Below are 24,974 nucleotides of genomic sequence, written 5' to 3' on the forward strand. Positions count from 1 at the left end.
TTTAAGACAAACAGTTTGCAGAAGTAGAAAAATGCCCGAATAGTTTAATTCTAACACTTAAATACAAGAGCAGAATCATTGCAAAACAAAACAAGATGCAAAATACAGAATTAATTCTGGCAAGATTGTTTTACCTTTGTCTGAAAAGAACGGAGGGTGGTGCCTTGTACGTATAACCCTCACCTCTCACTCTCACTGACAAGTTAGTCCCACGGTGCATTGAGAGAGGAAGCCCCACCATTCGTGAGAGCTCGGTTGGTCGCCGTTTCTCTTCACGCGCCGCCGGAGAAGCCCTAACGTCTCGACGCCGGCCGGCAACCGGAGCGGCTGCGGTGCGATGGCGGTGTGCTCGGAGCTGGTGGGGCTGCAGCACGTCGCGCCCTCCCGCTTCGTCTCATTCTCCTTCCCCAACCCTCTCCTCCACGACGCCTCCAACCCTTACGGCGACGGGGCGGAGCTCCTCCGGGTGGCCGTCCTCGACGCTCCTCTCCCGGCATCCCCATCCCCGCTCGCCCCGCGGACGGCGGCGATGCTCGTCCCGGCCGGCCGGCACCGGGACTGGATCTTCTCCACCCGCGCCGGGCAGCTCCACCTCCTCCTCTCCTCCCAGACCCATTCCCCATTCTCTCGTCTCGTACTCGTCGGCCCCGAGCTCTCGGCGCCTTCGCCCCCGGTCATCTCTTGCGCCGCCGCTCGCCCGGACCCGGATCCGTCTCACGCGCGGCTCCTCCCCCTCCTCCGGGCGCTGTGCCCCAGGGCTGCGTTTCGGGACAATGCCATCCCTGAAGTCCCACTGCTCTCCTTCCACGATGACCTCCTTCGGCTTGTTCCTGTCTATGCCGTCACCGGTCCTGCCGTCGGCGACATGCTTGTCGAGGATGTGGCCGTGGACTGCGCTCCTGGTCCGGCAGAGTTGCGCCGGAGGTTGCGGTTCAAGCGCATGCCATGCCTGGTACAGACTCAGGTGCGCCTTGCCCGGCCATCGCCTGCTGTTGCTTCTTCTTCATTGTTGGAAGCATTGGAGGAGCAGGGGCCTGGTAGTTCGTTACAGCCACAGGTGGGGGGACTGTTAGTCCAGCCTTACCTCCAGGCCATGGTTGCTGGTCTCGCAGTTATCGCCCCATCGGTGGAGGAGATTGTTCGATCAGGTGCAAGGCCAAGGTGTCTTTGTGCTGGCGTTGGTGGTGGAGCTCTTCCAATGTCCATCAGAACTGGACTTTGCTTTGAAGTACTTGGCGTCGAGGCTGATCATGTTGTCCTAGATGTCGCAAGGAACTATTTTGGTCTGGTGGAGGATGAGTTCCTTCGTGTTCGTGTTGGCGATGCTATTCAAACCATCCAGGATTTTGCACGTCAAGGGGAGCCTGCTATGAATTTCAGTGCAATTATGGTGGATCTTGACTCCTCTGATGTTATTTGTGGTGTCAGTGCGCCGCCGTTGGAGATAACCCATAGAAGCATCATTCTTGCTGCACGCAGAATTCTGCATCATCATGGAGTGTTGGTACTGAATATAATCCCTGCTGCTAATGATGGATCCTTCTACAGAGCGCTGATTGATGTTCTTCACCAAGTTTTCTCTGAGTTTTATGAAATAGATGTTGGTAATGGCGAGAATTTCGTTCTTGTTGCCACTGTGTCACCCACTGAAAGCACCCTCACTGATAGTTCAGGACATTTTCTGACAGAATTGAGGAAATTAGCTGGAGAATTTTTGGAACATATAAGAAAAATTGACATCCCAAGTTGTTAACCATTGCTGTTTGAAGTACCCCATAAGAGCGGCTGTTCCAAAATTATATTTCTGGGTCTTATATACAGTGCTGAGGCGATGTATGTATTAGAATTGACAATACAGTTCTATTGTCAAATCAAGAGAGCCCATTCGAGCACAACCACTGTACTGTTCGGTTTGCTATTGCAGATAGCTGAGCTATTTTAGTGCGGTACAAACTGACATTTGCTGCTGTACTTCAGATCACATTTAAATGGATAATTATCTGAGCAGCATAAAGTCTTCCCAAGCTGAGTACTAGGTTCACCGACAAATTTTGGAAAAGGTGAGATGAAAACTGCCTCATACATAACTTCTTCAAGTTCATTTCACATCCAAGAGCTGTGGAGTACCCTCCTTTTGCAACTTTGGTACCAATCCATTGCAAGTGAAACATGTTCACAGCTTAGGCAGCAAGCCAGAGTACAGCAAGATCATCTCAAAGTGATATGATATCATCTTTATCCCTCATCAAATGATGGGTGTATATGCTCATGAAGATTGTTCAGTACATCGAAAAATCTCCATTCCAAAAGGATTAACCCATAGCATATTTCTTCAAGTAACACAATGTATATCATATTAAATTGACTTCTCCCTCCCCCCCCCCCCTTTTTTTTCTGCCTTTTAGGCTGGAATTACTGTTAGTTAGGTGTTGACAACAAGATCCAAGGTTGATGCATATTACATAATATAGACCCACACCTTTTTTTTGTGTAGTCTATGAATGAAAGTATTTCTCAATGAAATTTTACATGTATGTTGTATACATTCATATGTATATGTAGATTTTTTTTATACTTCTAATATGATTTATGAATTTTGTAAATTTTCAAGCTCTAAAAAGCAATTGCCGTTTTTTTGAAAGGAACGCGAAGTTTGTGAACTTGGGCTCCGGTTGAACCTAGAATTTCAAATCTTCGAAAATGGCATTTTGATATTTAAAATTTAAAAAATGGTATTTTGCTATTTCAAAATCGTGTACTCCCTCCGACCCATATTACTTGTCAAAATATTACATGTATCTAGACGTTTTATAATATTTCGACAAGTGATATTGGTCGGAGGGAGTAATTTTTCATAAATGTATATATAGATAATAGATGTGATCTACATGTATGTAAAATTTCATGACTATATAGTTTAACATGTGAGCTACATAAAAAAAAGCAAAATGTAAACCTATTGGAAATGTGCATATTTGTTTTTTCGTATAGACCATGAATAAACATATTTCTCAATGAAACTTTACAGACATCTATACGGCGTATATTATTTTTAGAATTTTTGGAACCCTAATTCTATTTTTTTTTAATATTGGGAAGTAGGTTGGGTGGCTTGTAAACTCTTGAATACTCTGAAATGGGCTAAACATCTTGTTTCTTGCATCGCAACCTTGATTGTTGACGCGATGTGAAAGCTTCTAACCATCGATTCTAGGGGAAAAAAGTTTGAATCTTAGAGAGAAGAGCCATGTATCTATGATATCATGTACATTACTCGTCATCGTTGTAAATTATTTAGTGACTAGAGGGTACGATTTTACTTTATGTGATATTCAACTTGACGTATGCAACTACGTCATTTTCTTTCCAAATCTTTACGATATGATAATTAAGTTGACATAAGCGCTTATGTCATTTTTTTTTTCCAAATCTTGATGAACTAGGTCTAACCGATGGAGTCGCAAAAGGTTTAACACGAACTGTTTGGTCTACAATGTGCTTCCACTTTGTGCCAATAGAAATGTTTGGTTTCTCACGCCGTGGACGCTACTTCGGCAAACTAAAATGTCATACCAAGGCAAACTCTAGTGGACGGAGGCAACAAAACTTGACGCATGATTGAAGGGTTCAGATTTACTCTTCAAATCTTTATAAACCAGGGTAACCGATGTGCCGCCGCCACTGCCACAATACAATTGTTTTGGTTTTCCACGTCGCCACCGCTCCACGTTTGTTGCAGGGTAAACCCTAGCGGACGAAACCATACGAATCTTGAAGCGTGATCGGAGGGTCCACATTTTGTTTGACATTTGGGCAAAATGGGTATCACCAACCATTATCATTTCCTTGCTTGAATTCGAAACTGCCCCAAATCGTAGCAAGCTGTTGAAGCCAGGGGCAGCTGGCCCGCCTGTCAGTGAGCCTCGGGAAAGGGGAGCCACACGGGGGCCAGCACGTCATCTGCTACCCGGGGTGCGTAAAATCCCCAAACTACCCCTCCCTAATCTCCATTGGAACCTTGCCTGTGCCCGACGAGGAGGAGAAAAACAGAGAGAGGAGAGAGAGGAAATCTCACCTTCCTCCTCTTCCTGCGTTCCCCTGCCTCGATCCCCGCGAGGAATTCGCCCCCGAATCTCTCGATCTGTCGGATCCAATCCGCCGATCCGCCGCCTCGATCGGTCCGCGTGGGGGAGGGGTCCTCGGTCGCCCGGGGTTTCGATCCGGTTCGGAGATGAACGGCGCCGGCGGGAGCCAGCAGCAACAGCAGCAGCAGCAGCAGCAGAGGCTCCGCCAGCAGCAGCAGCAGCAACAACAGCAGCAGGCCCTCCTGATGCAGCAGGCGTTGCAGCAGCAGCAGTACCAGTCGGGCGTCCTCGCGGCCGCCGCCGCGGCGGCCATGACTCAGGTCGCCCTCTGTTCCCTCGCTTCCTGATCTGTCTGTTTGTGCGTACACTGGGATGCGGCAATGCACGCCGATCTGCTCGCAAGGGCAGGGGATTGCTGTTTGCTTGGTGCATTTCCCTCTTTCTTCTAAGGTTGTTGTTATGTTCCGTCGGTTAGATGTATGTTGGCTAGGTGTATCTTGCTAGTTAGCAGCGAGTATTGGGCTTGATAACTGGAGTTTTTTTCTTCTGTAGAATTGAGCAACTTTGTTCCTGTATAGTCATGCATTTGCATGGTGACGCATGCCTTGTTGTGTTCCAGTTGGTTGGAACATTGCTCCATTGTTGTTAGGATTCAGAGCACATTGACTTTGGTAGAGGGAGATGATTGGATGTTATTGGACACGGAAGACAAGAATTAAAGGGCTTCATTGCGTTTACTTGTCTTGTGGTTTTTGTTTTCCTATGCTCCTTGTCGATATCAGTTCAGCATGTTTCACATCTCTTACTCGTATGCGCATGGGATAGCTGGACTGCATGCCGATTTTTGGTATGGACCTGGAATATTGTTGTTTGCTTTAAGTTTGGACTCTTCTTAGGTTGCCCCTTGCTTCCTTGGTTAGCTCTGCATTCTTACTGCATAATCAATAACATGTTTTAAATTAAATTGCTCTCTGTGTCTGTACTCCTTAGAACAACTATTACTTATGTCTCCATTTGCGTACATCTAGGTAATTGTATTAGCCTATTCATGGTGTATTGATTGTTGTTCACAAGTTGCTCAAAGAATGCACCAGTAGTGTTGCATTTGCAAAGCGCGTACGTTTAGCAGACAGACAAACATAGTGAGGGAGTAGTGTTTGGATGTTTTTACATCGCTTTATAGTTTGTGTGGCATAAAACATGACTTTGGAGAACTGAATTTTCGTTCCTGTTATATTTTAGTTCAAATTTATCATTTATATATGTTATTTATTTTGATGTGCTCCTCAATTTGTTTTGGCATCAGTGTGTATCTTCTTTTTATTTTTTACATTTTACATTTTGCAGATGGAGCCTGTTTCAAATGGCAATCTCCCACCTGGGTTTGATCCATCCACATGTCGCAGTGTGTGAGTGCTTTTGGTGTTGTTTTCTGTTTTCACCCCCATCCATATGTGATTTATAGCTTTCTTTTCTCTTTTCCCTTTTAGTTATGCAATTGTGTTTTAGTTCCAAAATAATGTGGAATCCCACAATGTAACAAAGTTTAATTTTAAAATCAATGTGGAATTCCACAATGAAACAAAGGTGTTAAAATTTAGAGCATGCACAGGTTACCTTGAGTTTGGTGCTAAATTTTCTATTCTACAATTATTAGTACATCATATAAGTACGGTCGTTTGGAATCTATCTCGATTTTTGGATCTGACTTTGATTCACCACGTTGTGCCAACTAGGTATGTGGGAAACGTACATCCTAATGTCACTGAGAGCCTTCTGATAGAAGTTTTCCAGAGCTCTGGCCCTGTGGAAAGATGCAAGCTCATCAGGAAAGAGAAGGTGCACTTCTACACCCTAATGTTGAGTGATACTGGCCAAGTTACATAAGAAACGATTTTTTTACATTTAAATTAGCATGCACCACATTTGCTGACCCATAGGTTTAATGAAAATTAGACAGCACCGATGTCTTAATATTCCAACATTCTTAATGTAACTTATCCCATAGCTGCCATGTATGCTACTTGCCGTGGACATGCTATTGCACTTTTATGCTAGTAATTTTTTTTGGATGGGTGGGGGCGTCTGGTTTGGACTATGCCATGCCCAGGGTGAGCATTGTCTTGTAGCATGTGTATGGGTGGACTTTGCCTAGTCTTAGGTGTGTACATATAATCCTTTTCTATAAATGCATCGAGATGCGAAGCTTTTTCATTTGTTTTTGGTATTTTACCGAATATGTCGCTAAATTGGCAAAAGCCTGCTGTTAGTAATCCATCTTAATCTGTTTGACAAGAATTATCTCTTGTCTTCTGACAGTCTTCCTTTGGGTTTGTTGACTACTATGATCGGAGGTCAGCGGCTCTTGCAATCATGAGCCTTCATGGACGTCACATGTATGTGGTGTTTAACTAATTTCAACAAGACAGTTTTCAGACTCCTGAATTAACCACTAATGCCGTTCGTTATGAAACACTTCACTCAGATATGGCCAAGCAATCAAGGTGAACTGGGCATATGCAAGCACACAGCGGGAGGATACATCTGGTAATATATTATTTGAAAAACCTTCATTATTTTTTCTTTCATTTTATAATTTAACCCTTGTTTGGTTAACCGTGCCCATTGAATTATTCCAGGACATTTCCATATTTTTGTTGGTGATTTAAGTTCTGAAGTGAATGACGCAACTCTTTATGCCTGTTTCTCAGTATATACTTCTTGTTCGTAAGTCCTTAGTTCCTTGTAATATGTTAACACAGGAGTATCATTTTCCTCCTTTTTATCACTTATGTTTTTGTCTAGCTTCTCAGTTATTTATTTTTCATTTATGATCAGTGATGCTCGAGTGATGTGGGACAATAAAACTGGACGCTCCAGAGGTTACGGCTTTGTCTCCTTTCGCAATCAACAGGTATAAACAGCTCAGACCATTTCTCTTTTGCATTTTGCAGTAGTTTTACCCTTTTTTTTCCTCTCGAATGTGCATCGAAACGTGTGTCATTTTGTATTAGAAGAACGCCAAGAAGGCGCCAGGTTTAGAACCTCCAAATGAAAACTCAAAACACCGAAAGCTAAGAATGACTAAAAGAAGAGAGAAGAAGAAACTGAAACTATCCTACTCTACTTGCCTTATGCTATTATGCCTAAAACACCTAACCTAAGTTTTACCATTTTGATCACATGAGTCTAAGAACACACTGTTTTCTACCTAATATTCTTATGTCTGATCTATTTGATACTGATTTTGCATTGTTGGAGTTGTTTTAGAGCCATCGGCACTGTTTCTATAGTTTAACTCGATGAATTGTTCTTGCCTTGTGTTACCCGTAACTCTTTAGTTTAAACTGTATTTATTGTTTAATTAATTCTCCTTTGGCAAACAATTTTGTTATGCTACTTTTGTTCTCCTATATTATTCAAGTTACTTTCCAATGTACTCCCTCCGACCGGTATTACTTATCTCAAATTTGCCCAAATACGGATGTATCTATGTGTAAAAAGTGTCTAGATACATGTAATAATTCGACAAGTAATTCCGGTCAGAGGGAGTATTAAAATCTGTCTAGCTCCTTTGGTCATCCATAGGCAAAATTCGAAATGTAGTGTCTATTTTGCATTTAGTATAGCATGGACATGAAGTTTGATGATCAACTGAAGTTTCCTTTAGTAAACTCATTAGAGCATCAAGAACTTTTTGTTTGAGAACTGGAGACTGGTATTTCAATCAGTCCTGCACTTACAAACTAGAACTAGTGTTTTCTTTATATTGTCGCTCAATACTATGCTATTTCTTGGTGCAGGAAGCTGAAACTGCTATAACTGAAATGACTGGTAAATTTTCTGCTGGAGCTTACAATTAATTATTACTATTTTTCATTTTCTGCTGATATTCTTATGTAGCATTTTTCCGAGTCTTGCAAACTAATGTGTTGCAACAGGTAAATGGCTTGGCAGCAGACAAATAAGGTGCAACTGGGCAACAAAGACTAATGCAGAAGAAAAACAAGAAACCGACAACCATAATGCAGTTGTACTGACGAACGGTAGTTCCAGTAATGCAGGTTATGTCTCTAACAATTTAATGATGATATTTTTTTTTCATTCATGTCTTTGTTCAGGCCAACCAATGTCATGGCAGGAATTACGTTGCCATATTTTCAGTAACAATGATCTGAGCCAATAAAGTGGCTGCTGATTATGCCGTTTTTTCAAACCTTTTCTGCAGCAATGGAGGGAAACCAGGAAACAGGAAGTAAAGAGAATCCGGAGAACAACCCTGATTTCACTACGGTGTATGTAGGCAACCTTGGGCATGAGGTAAAACCAAATTTCTGCTATCGCAATCTGTTATGAAGTTATCTATCTGTTTTTTTTCTTCCTGTCAGATGAAAATATTAGGACACCTGTAAGTCTATCTTTTGTTTAACTGGTCAGGTCAATCGAGATGAGCTTCACCGCCACTTCTATAACTTAGGTGTTGGGGCAATCGAGGAAGTTCGTGTTCAACAGGATAAAGGGTTTGGATTTGTAAGGTACAATACCCATGGTGAGGCAGCACTAGCGATTCAGATGGCCAATGGATTGGTCATCCGTGGCAAGCCAATAAAGGTAACTTCCAACACAATTTCTGTCTTGTTCTTTTTCCTCAAATTGTTCATTTCAATTTCATGATATATTTCTCCCTGTTATCTTGTGTAGTGCTCATGGGGCAACAAACCAACTCCGCCCGGGACATCTTCTAAGCCGCTGCCACCTCCGGGCCCTGCTTACCAACCCGTAGCAATGGCGGGTGTGCCGCAAGGCTTCACAGCAGCCGAGCTCCTGGCTTACCAGAGGCAGCTCGCCTTAAGCCAGGCCGCAGCGGGGCAGATTGCTGCTGGCGGGCACGGTCTGGCGGGCCAGGTATCCGCAGGGCTTCTTGCTGCTGGCTCCCAGGCCCTCTACGACGGCTACCCGAACCAGTCGTCGGCGCAGCAGCTTATGTACTACAACTAGTCCATAGGAGAGGGTCTAAAAGAGGATGGAAGGCGTTTGTAGTGTTCTTCAGCTTTGCTTGAAGCCAAGCCTGACCTTCTCTCGATCTCTCGGGTTCCTATTCTCTTTTTTGTCTTCTGTTTCGTGTACTATTTGCGTGAGAGAGGTTTTCTTCTTCTTTGTCGCGGGATTGTGTTTTTCATTGTCTTGGCATATTACTGTGTACTCTTATTGACCATTGTCTTTTTCTGATTTCGTTCAAGTAGTAGCCCATGTTAACAGAGTAACATATGTGCTCTGTTGCGATTGATTAATTGTAATGCTCTCTTGTTGGCACCCCCCGTGAGGATCTATCTTCGGGTGTTGGGTTCGGCTAAGGCTGGTTAATTATCTCTTGTTTTTTTTGTTGGGACTGCCCATTTTTGTTGGATGGATGTTCAGAAGCTGTTCTACGGTCATCATGTGGTTTGCTGTCTCAGATGCTAAATGCAATGAGCAAACGAAATTGAAGCTGAGAACAATGCCTTGGTAAACTACATCGATATACTTTGCTTAATGAATGGTAGAGCTGCTATTTCCGCTTCCAGTGAATCGTCTTCCTCGTGACATCCAGCAGCTCTTCCCTTATCCTCTTTCGCCGTTCAGCAAGGAACGCTGCCGCCGCCGTGTGATGAGATGAGATGGATTCTCTGCTTCCTCCACGGCCGCTGCCTTCCACCGCCCGTCCTCCTCTCCTCCTCTCGGGAGACCACCACCACACCCGGCTGGCCTTCCCGTCCTCCTCATGTCCGGCGGTCCGCCTCCTCACTCTCCGGCGGCGCGCCGTGGCCCGTCCAACAACCGCCGACCCAGCGGCGGCGGCGGCGGACCTCATGGTGGCTCTTGCAGAGGCCGGCGACATGGCGGGGGCGCAGTCGATCTGGGCACAACTCCTGCTCAGCTCCGCGGCCCCCTCCCTCGCCGCCGCGGCGCCGCGTCTCCTCCCAGCCTACGCGCGTCTCGGCCATCCCGACGAGGTCCTCCTCGCCGCGCGGGAGCTCTCCGCGCGCCTCCCTTCCTCCGCCGCGCGGGACATCTACTCGCTCTCCGTCTCCTCCCTCGGCGCCGCGGGCGAGCTAGCCCTAATGGAGTCCGCCGTGCGGGAGATGGCCTCCCGCTTCCCCGGCGGCATCGACTCCGCCACCGGCAACGCCTTCGTCCAGCACTACGCGGCCTTCGGCACCCTCCCGCAGATGGAGGCCGCGGTGGGCCGCCTCCGCCGCTCGGGCACCCTCATCTCCGTCGCCGCCATCCGCGCCGTGGCGTCGGCATACATCTCGCAGCGCAAGTACTACAGGCTCGGCGAGTTCGTCTCCGGCGCCGGGCTGCTCCGCCGCCGGGACGCCGGGAACCTGCTGTGGAACCTCTACCTGCTCTCCTTCGCCGCCAACTTCAAGATGAAGTCGCTGCAGCGGGGATTCCTCGAGATGCTCGCCGCCGGGTTCCGCCCCGACCTCACCACCTTCAACGTCCGCGCCGCCGCCTTCTCCAAGATGTGCATGTTCTGGGACCTCCACCTCGCCGCCGACCACATGCGCCGCGACGGCGTCGCCCCGGACCTCGTCACGCATGGCTGCTTCGTCGACGCCTACCTCGAGCGCCGCCTCGCGCGAAACATCCCCTTCGCGTTCCGGCGGCTCGGCACCGGCGCCGGCGATGAGCCTGCCGTCGCCACGGACGGCATCGTGTTCGAGGCGTTCGGCAAGGGAGGGTTCCACGCGAGCTCCGAGGCGGTGATGGAGGCGGCCTGCGCCGGCGGGAAGCGGCGGCGGTGGACGTACTACAGCTTGCTCGACGTCTACCTGAGGAAGCAGCACAGGAAGAACCAAATCTTCTGGAACTACTGATCAAATTACCAGTGAAGTGTAGCCACTAGCCAGTGTGTATGTTACGATTTTGCAAGATGACAACAACACTGATCAATTTGTATTCTCTTCGTAAGAAAGATTACAGAATTCACGTCAACTGTTTGTCCCTGATTCTGAGATGATTGCTGCTACAAATCTACACTACACTCACAAACAAAACCTACATAAAACTCCTTTGATCTAAGTTTCAGAATAAGGACGCGCCATGTGTCACTGACATGTGGACATGGGGCCTGACAAGTCGGTGAGCTTAGAGGAGCTAAAAATTCAGCTTAGAGCCGGAATGACATGATCACACCAGGTAGGAAGACATGATATTCCAGCTAATTTTCATGTGTGCGGGCATCGGAGCGATGAACCTCAGGAGATTGGGCTTCTCCTTGGACCATGGAGTGCCATCGTCGTGCCAATCACCGGTGTTGCTCAGGAACTTCGCGATGTTCGGGACCACCATCTCCCGGCAATGCAGGTGCAGCAAAGGGACTTTAGACAGAACGCTGCCCTTCTGAACCTCCAGGCCTTCAGGCCGCCTCAGCTTGTACTGTTCCCCGGTGAACGGCTCAAAATCTGGCTGTGGATTCTGCTTCCACCTTTGGTGCACGAACCACCCGTATTTGTAATCTCCGACGATGGGAGTGCCCAAGGCTTCTGCACAGTGCACCCGGAGCTGCAGAGGGGTCAGAATAGTGAGACCGATAATTTCAGTTCAACAAAATCATCAGTTATAAAAAACGCAAGATACGTGACTATACATTCTCCCTATGAGACATCATGTACAGCATAACCATACTATCAAGTATGTTAACATCATACTCCCTCCGTTCTTAAATACTTGTCGCTGTTTTAGTGCAAACTTGGACAAAAACAGCGACAAGTATTTAGGAACGGAGGGAGTACTACATTTAACAGGATCGTGTTTACCAGCAAGATTTAATTTATGAGAGTACCTGATGCTTTCGGCCTGTCAACGGGCATAACTCAATCCAAGAGCACCCATTGATGGTTGGACCCATCACTCGATACTCAGTTACAGCTTCTTGTGCGCCATCTATGCCAGAGGGATGCGCCAGAATGACCCTCTCAGCTTTCCCATCATCAAGAAGTACCTAGTTCGGTGAGAGAGAAATCAGGACAGGTGACGAAGTGGCTATGAACCAAATGCACCTTTGCAACATATGAGTATGACATTATCTATGAATGAACTCGTTTCAATTCGTGGAAATAATGCACCAACTGCGAGTATGTTTTCTGACTTCTGAGGAGCCCAATTGCGGTGGTTGATGAGCTACCATAGTTGATGAGTGCTAAAGATGACGGTGTGACCGTGTCATCTAGATGCAGCGATGGTTTAAGTAAATGATTGGAAGCTGAACTTCTGAGCTTTGTATTAGTACAGGATGATGTAACATAGAACAGTAAAGGATACCCTGGTAGCAGAATTTCCTAATAACCTCATGTTTTCCTTAAAGGAAAATACATGCAAGAGAAAATACCTTTGTGAGAGGAGCAGATATAACCCCTTCACTCTCTTTAGGAGTCCCGATGACCAATGCCCAGTACCTCTGCAAGTATGATTCACAGGCAGAATTCCATATCTACAAGATCCATCAACAATATAAGACACCAGCAGGCCGTTATCGGAAAATAGAGTCAACTGAACCCCACTTGTTAAGTCGCAAAAATCATGAACATATGTTTACCGGTGAAGCTGTTCTTGCTAATTTTACACTAGTGAAGAGCCAGTGCAATCGAGTGAAGCTTTCTTTTGTTCTCCCCATCAACAGCAAACCACTAGTATCTCTGTCCAGTCGATGGACCTGCACTCACAAGCCATAGGAAGAAAATCTTCAGAGGGCGTTTAAGGTTATACATGGTGTCCCGAAACAAAGAGAAATGATCTTACCAATTTTGGACCATCTTCATTTCCATATGACAGGGCTGCTGCTGCAAGTACATCCATACTGTTATGTACTGGTAAGTGCCCCTTCATGGGCACTTTTGGGGGCTTGTTAAGCACAAGTATGGCAGAGTCCTATCATTTAGAAATTTCAGCAAACTAGAAAGTTTAAATAACCAAACTCTGGATGAAACATTGAAATGATACCCAGGTGACACCTTTGATGAAACAAATAAGTTACTCACAACTGACATTTTTATTGTATTGTGCAAGTAATATAAAATGTAGATAGATATTTGATTTATGCATATCAGAATACACTGTATGTTGCAAGTTTGGTTAATGCACTACTGACAAGACAGGGTCAGAGGATTTAGACAATTGTGCAAGGATAGTTTTCATTACAAAACAGAAAACGGCAATACAAACATTTAACAAATATCACCTTGTAGATGACAAGCCTTTTCAGGTACTCAATCTCATCTTTATTTGGATGCAACGTCGCAGCAGGAATGGTCTCATACCGCTTCTTTATCTCGGCCTCGGCAACAGACACAGGAAGATGAATTCTCATGCCAGGCTCCATCACCTCAGAATGCTTGATCTACAATAAACTGCTGAGCATATTCACTTCATTCACATTACAGTAACAGTTCACTAAAAGAACAAACAAAAAATACAGAATGAAGTGTTTTCATTAGATACCTTTTTCAAATGATGCTCCTGGCTCCGAATGCTCACCGCCGAAACTTCCTGATCCGAGCACTCGGCGAAAACCTGAACAATAACATATAGCAGCTCGCTTCATCTTGGGTAAAACAAGGGAGCCTAAATGTAGCGTGAAGTAGTAGTGAACTGAGAGATGCAAAACCAAGAAACTTCTCAACGCGGCAAATCGTCCGCGAAGTAAATGAATCATCAGAGAAGACACTCGTAATATAGGATCATTAACTGAATTCATCACGCTGTTATCAGTCCTGCTGCAAATGTAGTTGTCTAAGCATGAAAGAAGAATCTAAATTGGCACATTTGCAGTTTCACCACACTTGGAACAAGCAATTCAAACGCATTCCTTCTAGCATGTTTACACTAACTGAACAAAGCCACTGTAAAATTTGCAACAGGTAACAAGGTCATACCATACCTGCCTCTTGTTGAAGTGCGCCTGCACGACCTCCTGCGGCACGTCGGCGAAGCAGTGCTTCACCCAGCTCACCGCCGACACGCGCCTAGAGGCCTCCGCCGCCGCCGTCTTCCTCCCGGGGAGCGGGTCGGCCCCGGCGGGGAACGGCGGCAAGGAGAGCAGCTGCCGCGGCCTCGGCCCGGGCTTGGGCGCGCCGAGGCGGGCCACGTTGCTGCCGCTCTCCACGCGCACCACCGGGGCCGCCGCCGCGGGCGCCGGCGGGGCCAGCCGCGACAGCCGCCGTCTCACCGCCGGCCACGGCCACGGCCTCAGGCGGCGGCGCAGCATCGTCGTACGAGAGCCGTAGTGGACTACTGGCCGGCCACAAGCCCTATCCCACGCACGCCCGCAGGCCGCAGCTCTTCGTACCTGGGCCTATCATCAGTCTCGGACGAGATATGGGCCCTGTATACGGCCCAGCGATGCCCTGACATTTCGAATTTTTTTTTTTGTAAACACATGACTTTGTTCATACTAGAGCTCACATCCAAATTACACAAAGCAGCCTTGGTTGGGTAAGAGAGCCTGAAGAGTGGTTTACAGAAGGGCAAGCAAAGATGCAAGAGCTCTCAGGAACCATTCTATATGCATCATGTGCTTCTTTGTGGGCATTTCTATTGCTTCCCCTCTTAATTTTATAGATTTCACATCATTTGCTTGAGTGCTTCCGTGTAGGAGATGAAACCTTCTAAGTTCCGCATGATGCTCCAGTGGCCCCGGCTTCTCCTTCGGCAATGATGCTTGAGAACTCATTATTTGTTAAAAAAAAATAAAGCACTGAGGAATTTGCAGTCCAGCGGAAATGATGCTTGTGATCGCTAAAGCATGCATGAGTCTGCTTGAATAGCGCTATATGTAGCAAAAGTTTCCTGCAAACCACTAGTATTTGACCTGAAGATATATTTTAAATTTCATAAAAGGTAATTTGTTGATTCCCATGGCATCCAATGGATGAAAAAAAATGAACTCCCGTGTTCCACTATGTGGAGAAGCTTGTGAGATAGCTTGAATTGCATCCATTAGTGTAGCAATATACATGAAGCTGTGACATGTCTTGAACATCTATCGGTAGTACTCTTAGCCACCCCTGCGTGTTGAACTATTCATTCCGTTATCTTTACGATAATAAAAACCAGTCAAAAGTTGTACTCTATTAATTCCTTCCGAATCGTTTATACATCTTTTTAGCGGGTGATTCGTCTATACATTTAGTTTTTTTTTCATAAGTCAACTTGGATAAAACGCAAAGAATAAAATACACCACTAGTCCATGAATTCGACAAAAATGAACAATTTAGTTCACGAACTCGGAAAACACACACTTAAACCCCTAAACTGGGACTGTTGTGTCACTTTAGTCAAAAACGGTTCGGCGAGGCTTAAACACGCCACGTGTTCCACGTCGGCTTCGGCCAGGACCGCGGGGTACTGTTCGATTTACTCGATTTTCTTAGGACATTTTATTTTTTGCAAAATCACCATGCTCGAGCCGTCCGCGAGGGACAAGGCGCGGCCGCGCCCAGACGGGGATCCTGGGGCCCTGAGAACCACGCCGCTGCTATCACTGCTTCGCCTAAGGTTGCTATCAAGCCCACAACGCTCAATTTTGACGAGAGGACGCTGGTGAAGGGGTCGCTGAAGCCGGCGTGGAGCCCACGTGGTGTCTTTAAGCCTCACCGATTCTTTTTTTTGACTAAAGTGACACAGTTGTTCCAGTTTAGAAGTTTAAGTGTGCGCTTTTCGACTTCGTGAACTAAAGTGTTCATTTCTGCCGAGTTCATGTACTCGTGGTGTATTTTACTCAAACGCAAACATATACAACACCAAACTAGCTAGTATCAATAAGACTTGTCAAATGCTCCCTTCGATCCATAAATAGAGGGCACTTTTTATGAATCGGAATTTGGAAGGGAGTATTACATTTGTTCGATGCGACAATAAAGCCTGCTTGCGATGGTATAGCCCGACCGGTATAGCCCTAGACTGATCAATCGGTCTCATCATTCACGTGGTAGTGTTGGGTAAATATTCCCCTCAGTTCTTCTGTTTACGATAAGGCGAAAGTAAATATATATATATATCTGTCGCGCCTGGCTTGGAATCGGAAGCCGGGAAAAGGGACGCCCGGCCTCTTCGCCGTCCGGTCGGCTGGATCACGTTCCCGTCCGCGTCCAAGCAAGCATGTCAACTCAACACTGATCACCATCCTTGGTTGACTACCAACACCGATCATACCAACACTGATCACAGATGACAAGAGACTAGCACAGTACACCATCATTATCAACTCGATCAGGTGCCCGGGTTTAATAAGAAAAAAGGGGAGTGTCTGTTTCTCGATCGACTAAAAAATAATTATTTCTCGGTCGACAATCATAACCACTCAACGAAGATTTTCTTATCCATCGGACCTATATTAATATTACACGAGTCTCAATGATTGAATCAAAATTTGTTATCATCGACTAAGAAGAAATTGTTATTTCTCAGTCGCTTAAGAAATAGCAAAACCGTTAATCGATCAGGTGCCCGGGTTTATCATTAGAGATTAGAGAATATACGAGTGTCAATCAGCCGTCGATCTCCGTCCAGTTAATTGGCTGCATGCATCTGTTACGTTAGCATGCAAATTAGTCGGCATGCATGTTTGGGAATTTGGGAAAGGGGGAGAATGCAATGCCCGGCCGGTCTGAAAAGTCTTCCGGCAAATGCATGATAAGTACAGTAGCTATAGCTGTAACGGAGACGACAAATAAGATCAGAAATGTAGTTATGTGCATGCATTTAGCATATTGGCTCGCGCTTTCCCAACATTCATCATATCGATTCCTCGTCAAATGACCCGACATTTGTCGCACACGTAACCAATTAAGTCTTGAGAAATTAACTCGATGTACTGTAAACAAAAGGTCTTGAGAAACTTACTCTCACTCCCTTCCCGGATTGATCACCGCTTACAGATAAACAGTGTTTTTATTTGGTATTGTTGATGCTGAATCTTTGTTGTATGAACTTGGTCGGAACTTAAATAAGTCTGACTTTAGACAAAACTTATGATATAACTTATATCTTGGAATTAATGGAGTGATACTATTTGTTAAGAAGCTTCACTGCGGTTTTAACTTATTTATACGTGGACTTTTGTTGTTTCTCAGTCGATCGACCGAAAATTCTCATCTTTAGAGGTCGAGCAAGTTATATAGAACTTCTAAAATGGCAACTACTCAGTTTATTGTTGGCCTAATAACCAACACCTGGGACCATAAACTTAGAAATATGAATTTTATTTCAGTCACTCGTTTTCTTCACCAATACCATTGGTTTCAAAACATTCTGCAGATAGTTTCATAATTGTATCAACAATTTTGACCATGCATGCATATGCATGTTTCCAATTAAACAACTGCCTTCGAACATGTATTTAAGATAATTCCTGAATTACTTCAAACCGGTTTTTAAAATACAATAGAGAGGTAGTAGATCTAGAGACCAGCGATATATGTTTTTTTTTGTTTTTTTATGCAATATATTGGTGCATAAGTGCTTGGAACAACACAAAAGTAAGTATGTACCCATCATAAAATCGTATATATGGAAGGAAAACTGGAATTGAAGTTTGTTATTGTTAGCTAGGAGTTCGTAGTAAAGGCGTATGTACAACCGAGCTGTTATTCTCAGCATCATATTTTTTTTTGTTGCTTTTCAATTCTTTTGCTCTCCTTTGTATCGGGGTGGCGCCAGAACACCTGCCTTCATCGTCAAAAATGTCGTATGGTGGATATGGCTCCTGTACAGAATTAGAAAAACGTTCCTGTCTCTCTTTCTACAAGCTTAAGGTTAATTAGCAATATACATTATACACTGTGTAACTCTCTCTCCCCCATCTCTCAGCTCTCTCACACACGCGCGCGTACGCACGCACCAAAAACCACCCAAGGCATATACACAACAAGAGTACAACAAACGCCAAAGAAAGAAAAATAGGCATATATACACAGCAAACGCCAAAAAGAGAGAGAGAAAAAACATGTACACAACAAACGCCAAATAAAGAGAGAGAAATGAACTTTATCTGTCGAGATGGCACAGTATAACAACACAAGATCGTAGATGATCGATATGACCGGCTGCGAATTGCCTCCTTAATTCATGGCAGATACACATTAATTCTGTCCCTGGAAAAAAAGGAGATTGATCATCGGTCGTGCTCTCTCTGTTTCTAAATAATTGTACATTTATATTTTTTTTTCCTAGGTCTATTCAAAAGCATATTAAATCTAAAAAACCAAATAAATACGATGAAAACTAATTTGGTGTTGCAAAATCTTGATATATTTTTCTATATAATAAAGTCAGCGAATTGAACCTAGAAAAAATTTAATTTGATCCGCTGATCAAGACGTACAAAACTAAATGCACAACCATTTAGAAAGAGAGCGAGTATTCAGACTAGTTAACCAGCATGCTACGTACGTACACGTACCCTGGATTTGTTGCAGTAGAGGATCGCGTCGGGGACGGCCATGTCGGCGGCGGCGCTCGACGACACGGGCCGGCCTCCGTGCTCCGGGCTCTCTGCCGGCCGCGGCCTGTGCCTCGGGGCCAGCGCCCTGAGGACCTGCCGGCACACCGGCATCATCCTCAGGAACCCCATCAGAACCTTCCATGGTGCCGCCGCCGACGCCCTGCCGCGCTCCGTCCGCGGCCCCGCCGTGCTGCTCGGCGGCGGCGGCGGCGGCGCCAACGGATCGCCGCCGTGTTCTTCATCGGCGCCGGTGGGGATGAGCCGGCCTCCGCGGAAGATCCTGCTGGCGCTGGTGGCGAGCGTCGTCGGTGACCCCGACGACGACAGCCGCGGCGGCAGGCCGAAGTCGAAGTCACTAGTAGCCGCTGCCGCCGCCGTGGCCGTAGTACTAGTAGTCCAGCGCGCGGAGAAGAGCTCGTCGGGGTACATGTCAATGAAGGACGAAGACGAGCTCGACGACCTCGAGCTTCCGCGAGAATGGCCGAGGTGCCGCGGCGAGCTAATGCTGCTAGTAGCCGCTTCCATGAGCGCTAGCTAGCTGCGTGCATGGCGCCGACTTATATAAAAGCCCTACTCACTCTCACTCCGAGTCGTCTTGCTGACTCGTTCTTCTCTGAATCCTGCTTTTCTTTTTTTGAGAATTCCTGCCACCAGTTTTTTTTTTTTTTGCGCAACCTGCCACCAGCTGGCCAGCATAGATATGCTGCTCCAAATTGGGCTCGCTTACTTTTTTTTTAGAATAATTGGGCTCGCTTACTTGCGCTCTTGTTTTATCCGGCCCAGTCCAGCGTTCCAAAGTTGGGCTCCAAGTAGCGGGCCTTAGGCCCACCCACAATCCGTGCATGCACTGATGCTGTCAGGCCGTCTTGCGCAATGCCCACAACCAGATCAAAAATTTCAACAACCAAAATATGATCCCCTAAAAGAAACCAAAATATGGATACGCCATTTAAAAAAATGGAGAGAAAGAAATGGGTCAAAATAAATTAGGAAGAAATTGAAGAGAAATAGATAAAATGAAACCCATTTCACAATTAAATTTGGGGAAACAAATATAGAGTGTGGACAATTTTGAACATTATTGATGGTTCGTGGGTCCTCATTGGATTGTATCATCCAAAAAGGACAAGCGGAGAGTAATTAAATGAGGGCTCCCCTTAGAAATGACCTAATCTAAATCTCAGTTGTTCCCAAAATTATCAAGCCTAGCTTTTTCTAATGAAAAAAACTCTCCTGCCTTTCCTTTTTCTACAAGTGTGGCATATGACCAGTCTCTGTCATGGGAAAAAAAATGCCTCCATCCGAAAAGAAAAAAATAGAGAAACTCTCACGCAAAAGTACAAGCTGGCATGCAAACATGTAAAACACACGCGCAGAAACTCCCAAAAAACCCAGGAATACGCCCAGAAAATCAAAATGTTACATCACCAAAGACCGAAAACAAAGAAGCACACTGATAACGTGCCAAAAAGAAGCGAAGAGCAGGATCTCAATACGCGTAAAGCTTCCATTTGCTATCGAAAAAAAGTTACAAGTGAAATACGGTATACTTATTTTCTCGGCGAAGAGAAAAGAAAATACGATATAAATAACGGGGCGCTCCTGGTACTCGCTAGCTTTGCGCAGATTCTTTCCGGCGCCACGTCATCGCCCTTCTTCTTCCGCTTCTTTCTTCTTCGAACAAAAAGGCGCAACAGAGCGCGGGCTCGAGAAGAGCCGAAGAGCGCCGCCATTTCGCGCCCGGGTCCCCATTCGGCGAATTTTCGGGGCCGGAGCCATGGGCGTGGAGGTGGCGGCGGCTCGCGGCAGGAATAAGCTCGCGTTTGCCAGCATCGGGTTTGCCGAGGTCCGCGTGGGCGGTGGCGGCGGCGGGTTGAAGGATGATGGCCTGCTGGGGGCTGGGCTGCCCAAGGACGCCGAGTACCTGTTTGGGGACGTGTCCGTCCGGATGCCGGACGTCGGCGCCGCCGTCAGGGTAAGGAACTTCAGATCTCAGTGTCTCGGGCTCGGGCGGGGGTAGCGGTGAATGAGGGGTGGAGCTTTGTGTGGGCGTGCGGCTGCTGCAAATTTGGGGTGGTTTCGAAATTATTTTGGCGGCAAACGCGCGAGATTAGCTTCTCTTTTTATTATTCTAGCGGGATTCCTGTGCTTGTTTGTAGTACTTAGAATTTTTAATTTAGAGAAAGCTGAAAGGGAGTTTGGAGTGACTCTTTTTTATTCCGAATGATCTGTAACTATTCATGTGGCAAACAGTTCACTTCCGCATAAGCTTATCCCTGTTCAATTTCAGACTGTGCAGTTGCTTTCTTGCTTTAAATCCCAAGTTCTCCTGATTTTTTAGAGCATTCTGCCAGGCTATGTTTTGTGGTGTAGTGGTTCCTGCCTGTTGTTTAAATCTTTTTTTTCAACACTCTGCTCATGTTGTTGGTATCAGTCTAGAATCATGACCCAGGGAAACTTATGATACAGACATAAAGTTGTTTAGTTATGCACTGCATTGCAATTGTTTAATATTAGTTAGGCGCTTTTTATGACCGTTATATGTCTCCTAATTGGGGATTAGTTATTTCTGATTGATGCCATGTGCCAATGCTCTGCACGTAACACTTTGCTGAGTTTGTTTGTACTTGTCTTAGGTAGATATTTTTTTCAGGAATAAGACCTGGAACTGTTCAGTTGTAAGCTGCATATCAAGGATCTGTTATATGAACATTATTCTGTCGAATAGACAATTTTATATCTTTTTTGTTCGTACTTTTTTTTACGAGAAAATAATTTGGAAAATATCCAACAGTCGGTATCATTTATACCCTTACTTAAATTTTAATCTTATTAGAGAAAGTATTTACTTACGCCTATGTTTATCTGATTCAGTGAAGAATTTGATCTGTTATGGGAATGTTCCTCATGACTTGTTTGGGTAGCTGTCTGTTTCAATGATGGCATAAATCTTGTCCTTTGGTACCTGAGACTTTTGTCGGTTTTCTCACATCTACGTCACGTAAAATAGGACTGTCTTTTAGTTACTGTCCCTTGTTTTTTCTTTCCCTTTCAATTTACAACTTCCAGATTGGACCGGGTCATGTGAATTGTGAAACAACAAATTTTCAAATTCTCCTTATATTTGTGATGTCGCTCATGTGTTGGAAGTAGGAACTTCCATGGAAGTCTCTATCGCTGAGATCCTTAATTAAATTTTAACATAGTTTTGTAGTACTGATTTAGTGGATGAGTTTCGAGTTTTGGGGGATTTAGCGAGGTGTTTCTTTCAACAATGTTACAAACTTTATCTGTTGCTACCCGAGATGTTTCTTGGTCTCCATATCTATCATGTGTGGAGTGGAAATGCCTACTAGTTTTTCTCCTTTCAACGCCGAAATAGAACTGTCCAAGCCAATAAGTAGGTGAACTGAACCATTGATCTGCAGTTTAGAATTAACAATTTGTGAGTTCCTGACTGGGGTTCTGTCCCAAAGAAATTGGATGACGCAATTTGGATTAGCTATTGCAAAATGCATATCGGTTATTTAGGTAAATCATCAACAAGATGCATAGTTTCTTAGTGATATATTCATAGTTGCATATGATTTTAAAGCTCAGCTGAATGATGGAGTTGTTACATCTGAACCTTTACATCTAACGCAGACATTCCTGAGGCGTAGAGAAGTCGGAGAATTCTTTAGCGGAGCACTGGCTGGTGCTATGACTAAAGCTGTTCTTGCTCCTCTAGAAACTATCAGGTAATCCATTTTACTTTCATCTGTACCTTCATTTATTCACTTTAGTGAGTTTTGCATTTTCTGATTACAATGAGTTAAGATTCAGTTGGTGGATTGAGAAAGTTAAGCTCTTAATGTATCATACGCTTGTCTTGTTTGCTTGCTTTATATACTCTTATTGGTGCATTTGAGGGAATTCCTAGAAAGTGCCAGATCTTTGATGGTGACACTGCTCGTTTTTCGGCGGATATACTTACAGGATATTTTATCTAATAAAGGGCTTGTAATCGTATGGACTCATTTTTTATGCATAGTTGCAAAAATACTGAGAAAGTGAGAAGAGGTAGTATATTCTTATTGTGGTTTTGCTGCAGGTGAAAATTGTACTTTTTACTGTAAAGTGCCATAAATTTTTATTTCCAGTGCGCAACTATACAAGTGTGTGGTTCATCAACCACCATAACAATTTGTGCACTGAAACATCCCTGCGCTGCGCTGCCCTACAATTAATCATTTAATCGGGTGCCAGTTTTGACTTGGTGAAATATTCAATGGGCCTCACCACATTGCCAAACTCTCATATTTTCTTAATAACAAACAGTAACTTCATAGTGTCTGATTGTTTTTCAGGACAAGAATGATTGTTGGGGTAGGATCAAAACATATTTTTGGTAGTTTTGTGGAGATCATGGAACACAATGGCTGGCAAGGACTTTGGGCCGGTAATGCTATTAACATGATTCGTATAGTTCCTACACAAGCAATTGAGCTTGGCACATTCGAGTGCGTCAAACGGAGTATGACATCAGCACAAGAGAGATGGAAAGAGGATGGTGGCCCAAAGATACAACTTGGTGGTTTGACGATTGAGCTGCCTCTTCATCTGTTATCTCCAGTTGCCATTGGTGGTGCAGCTGCTGGGATAGTTAGCACTTTAGTGTGCCATCCTCTTGAGGTTCTTAAGGTACATCAGATCTGACACTGTATTAGCTGACAAAATGGTTTCTTGACTAAAAAGTAATAAAAACGATGGTTTCTAGATTTCTCCCCAAATGTCGATATTATTAGTTTTCAGTGTTCTGTTCAAATTTCATGGTTGATATCGTAAATTGTCCTATGTTCTACTGTCTATTTCCAGAAAAGTAGGAAATACGGATAAACTTTGTAGTATCTCTACACCTAATTCGATGATTTCTTCTATCTTCCTTCAGACAAACCATCATTCATGTAGTCAATGTACTAATGTTCTCTTTTTTATCTCAGGATCGCATGACTATAAACCGTGAGGCCTATCCTAGCATCGCCCTTGCCTTCAACAAGATCTACCGAACTGACGGCCTAGCTGGCCTATACGCTGGTCTCTGCCCAACTCTAGTTGGCATGCTTCCTTACAGCACATGCTACTATTTCATGTACGAGACAATCAAGACTTCCTACTGCCGCACACATAAAAAGAAATCTTTGAGCCGCCCTGAACTACTGATCATAGGAGCCCTTTCAGGTCAGGATTCAGCGCCACACAGAAGCATACTTTGTTTCGTCTTCTTTTTAATTACGTATTCAGTAACGTTCCCAGAATGCCTGAAGAAAAACCTTAGAAAATGGATCGAAGATTCAGACACAATTTATCATTTGAAATTTTTGAATAGACCGTAATGATATCGTGGTTGGATTCTTCAGGTTTGACTGCGAGTACGATCAGCTTCCCTCTCGAAGTGGCGAGGAAGCGGCTGATGGTGGGAGCCCTGCAAGGGAAATGCCCACCCCACATGGTCGCGGCCTTGGGCGAGGTGATCAGGGAGGAGGGCTTAAGGGGGCTGTACCGTGGGTGGGCTGCGAGCTCCCTGAAGGTCATGCCGACGTCCGGCATGACCTGGGTGTTCTACGAAGCATGGAAGGACATCCTTCTGGCTCCTCACCTCCACATCTAGCTTCCCTGAGGTTGTTCAGCAGGGGCACTGCCACGGAATAAACTTGTGATGTGTGGCCATTAGAAGCCTCTGTTTGTTAATTTACATTTTGCTAACCTGGCTGTTCAACAGACTGGATCAATGGCTGATTTTTCATTATGCATTGGCCATCGGGACCGTTGGCCATTTGGCCCTAAGCACTGTTACTGTGAAATACCCTCAGTAATATGAAAAAAAAAGGGAGATTTCGTTCCCAGATTACCTTTCGTGTGAATTTCAGCCACTTCTTGCTGCTCCCTCCGATCCTAAATTGTTGTCGAAATATTACATGTATTTAGACATTTTTTAAGAATTGTTACATCCATATTTGGGTAAATTTGAGACAAGAATTTAGGATCAGAACGAGTAATTCATCTGCACAGCACTCACATGCCACGTGGCATGTTTCGTATCGGAAATATATTCTTATTCGCTAGGAGCACATGAGAACGACACTGACTTTTAGAAACACACATCTAAATTCTAAATACGTGTAATGTTGTACTCCCTCCGTCTAACAAAAAATGCGTCAAGTTTGTTAAAATTTGGATGTATCTAGACATGACTTAGTATATAGATGCATTCAAATTTAGTCAAAGTTAAAACATTTTTTGTTGGACGGAGGGAGTATTAGAAGAAGAAACATGTAGTGATAACATATAATTGTGTGTGTCTGGTGCTTTGTGTCGTTTATGAGTGTTAGACAGAGGAGGAGGAGCCATCTCCAACGAC

At 44.9% G+C, this 24,974-nt stretch overlaps 5 protein-coding genes across 6 annotated transcripts; 4 read left to right on the forward strand and 1 right to left on the reverse strand.

Moving 5' to 3' along the window:
* Positions 1-71: 71 nt before the first annotated feature.
* Positions 72-2,476, forward strand: LOC100830750 (methyltransferase-like protein 13). The gene has a single exon (XM_003574731.4). The coding sequence runs from the start codon at positions 338-340 to the stop codon at positions 1,751-1,753; it is 1,416 nt and encodes a 471-aa protein (XP_003574779.1). The 5' UTR covers positions 72-337; the 3' UTR covers positions 1,754-2,476.
* Positions 2,477-4,010: 1,534 nt separating this feature from the next.
* On the forward strand, positions 4,011-9,349 carry LOC100831358 (oligouridylate-binding protein 1). Its single transcript, XM_003574733.4, has 12 exons — positions 4,011-4,405; positions 5,433-5,494; positions 5,822-5,924; positions 6,405-6,481; positions 6,571-6,632; positions 6,725-6,812; positions 6,924-6,999; positions 7,889-7,919; positions 8,027-8,149; positions 8,314-8,405; positions 8,523-8,696; positions 8,787-9,349. The coding sequence occupies exons 1-12, from the start codon at positions 4,232-4,234 to the stop codon at positions 9,081-9,083; spliced, it is 1,359 nt and encodes a 452-aa protein (XP_003574781.1). The 5' UTR covers positions 4,011-4,231; the 3' UTR covers positions 9,084-9,349.
* A 238-nt stretch (positions 9,350-9,587) lies between these two features.
* Positions 9,588-11,066, forward strand: LOC104583735 (pentatricopeptide repeat-containing protein At3g42630). The gene has a single exon (XM_010237012.3). It carries the CDS (start codon positions 9,743-9,745, stop codon positions 10,946-10,948), a length of 1,206 nt encoding a protein of 401 aa, XP_010235314.1. The 5' UTR covers positions 9,588-9,742; the 3' UTR covers positions 10,949-11,066.
* Positions 11,006-14,352, reverse strand: LOC100846929 (RNA pseudouridine synthase 3, mitochondrial). Of its 2 annotated transcripts, none has more exons than XM_003572350.4 (8): positions 14,011-14,352; positions 13,572-13,643; positions 13,312-13,470; positions 12,873-13,001; positions 12,670-12,786; positions 12,463-12,564; positions 11,917-12,075; positions 11,006-11,636 (listed from the first exon to the last, which is right to left on the reverse strand). In XM_003572350.4, the coding sequence occupies exons 1-8, from the start codon at positions 14,335-14,337 to the stop codon at positions 11,262-11,264; spliced, it is 1,440 nt and encodes a 479-aa protein (XP_003572398.1). In that variant the 5' UTR covers positions 14,338-14,352; the 3' UTR covers positions 11,006-11,261. The 2 variants fall into 2 exon arrangements, with proteins under 2 accessions (XP_003572398.1, XP_024317017.1); XM_024461249.1 differs by having other exon boundaries at positions 14,006-14,118.
* A 5,831-nt stretch (positions 14,353-20,183) lies between these two features.
* On the forward strand, positions 20,184-24,469 carry LOC100821117 (probable mitochondrial adenine nucleotide transporter BTL1). The gene is made up of 5 exons (XM_003572351.4): positions 20,184-20,549; positions 22,220-22,314; positions 22,924-23,257; positions 23,557-23,794; positions 23,974-24,469. Exons 1-5 carry the CDS (start codon positions 20,352-20,354, stop codon positions 24,222-24,224), a joined length of 1,116 nt encoding a protein of 371 aa, XP_003572399.1. The 5' UTR covers positions 20,184-20,351; the 3' UTR covers positions 24,225-24,469.
* Positions 24,470-24,974: the final 505 nt, after the last annotated feature.

This window comes from Brachypodium distachyon, chromosome 3 (genome assembly GCF_000005505.3).
Source record: "Brachypodium distachyon strain Bd21 chromosome 3, Brachypodium_distachyon_v3.0, whole genome shotgun sequence".
Lineage (NCBI taxonomy): Eukaryota > Viridiplantae > Streptophyta > Magnoliopsida > Poales > Poaceae > Brachypodium > Brachypodium distachyon.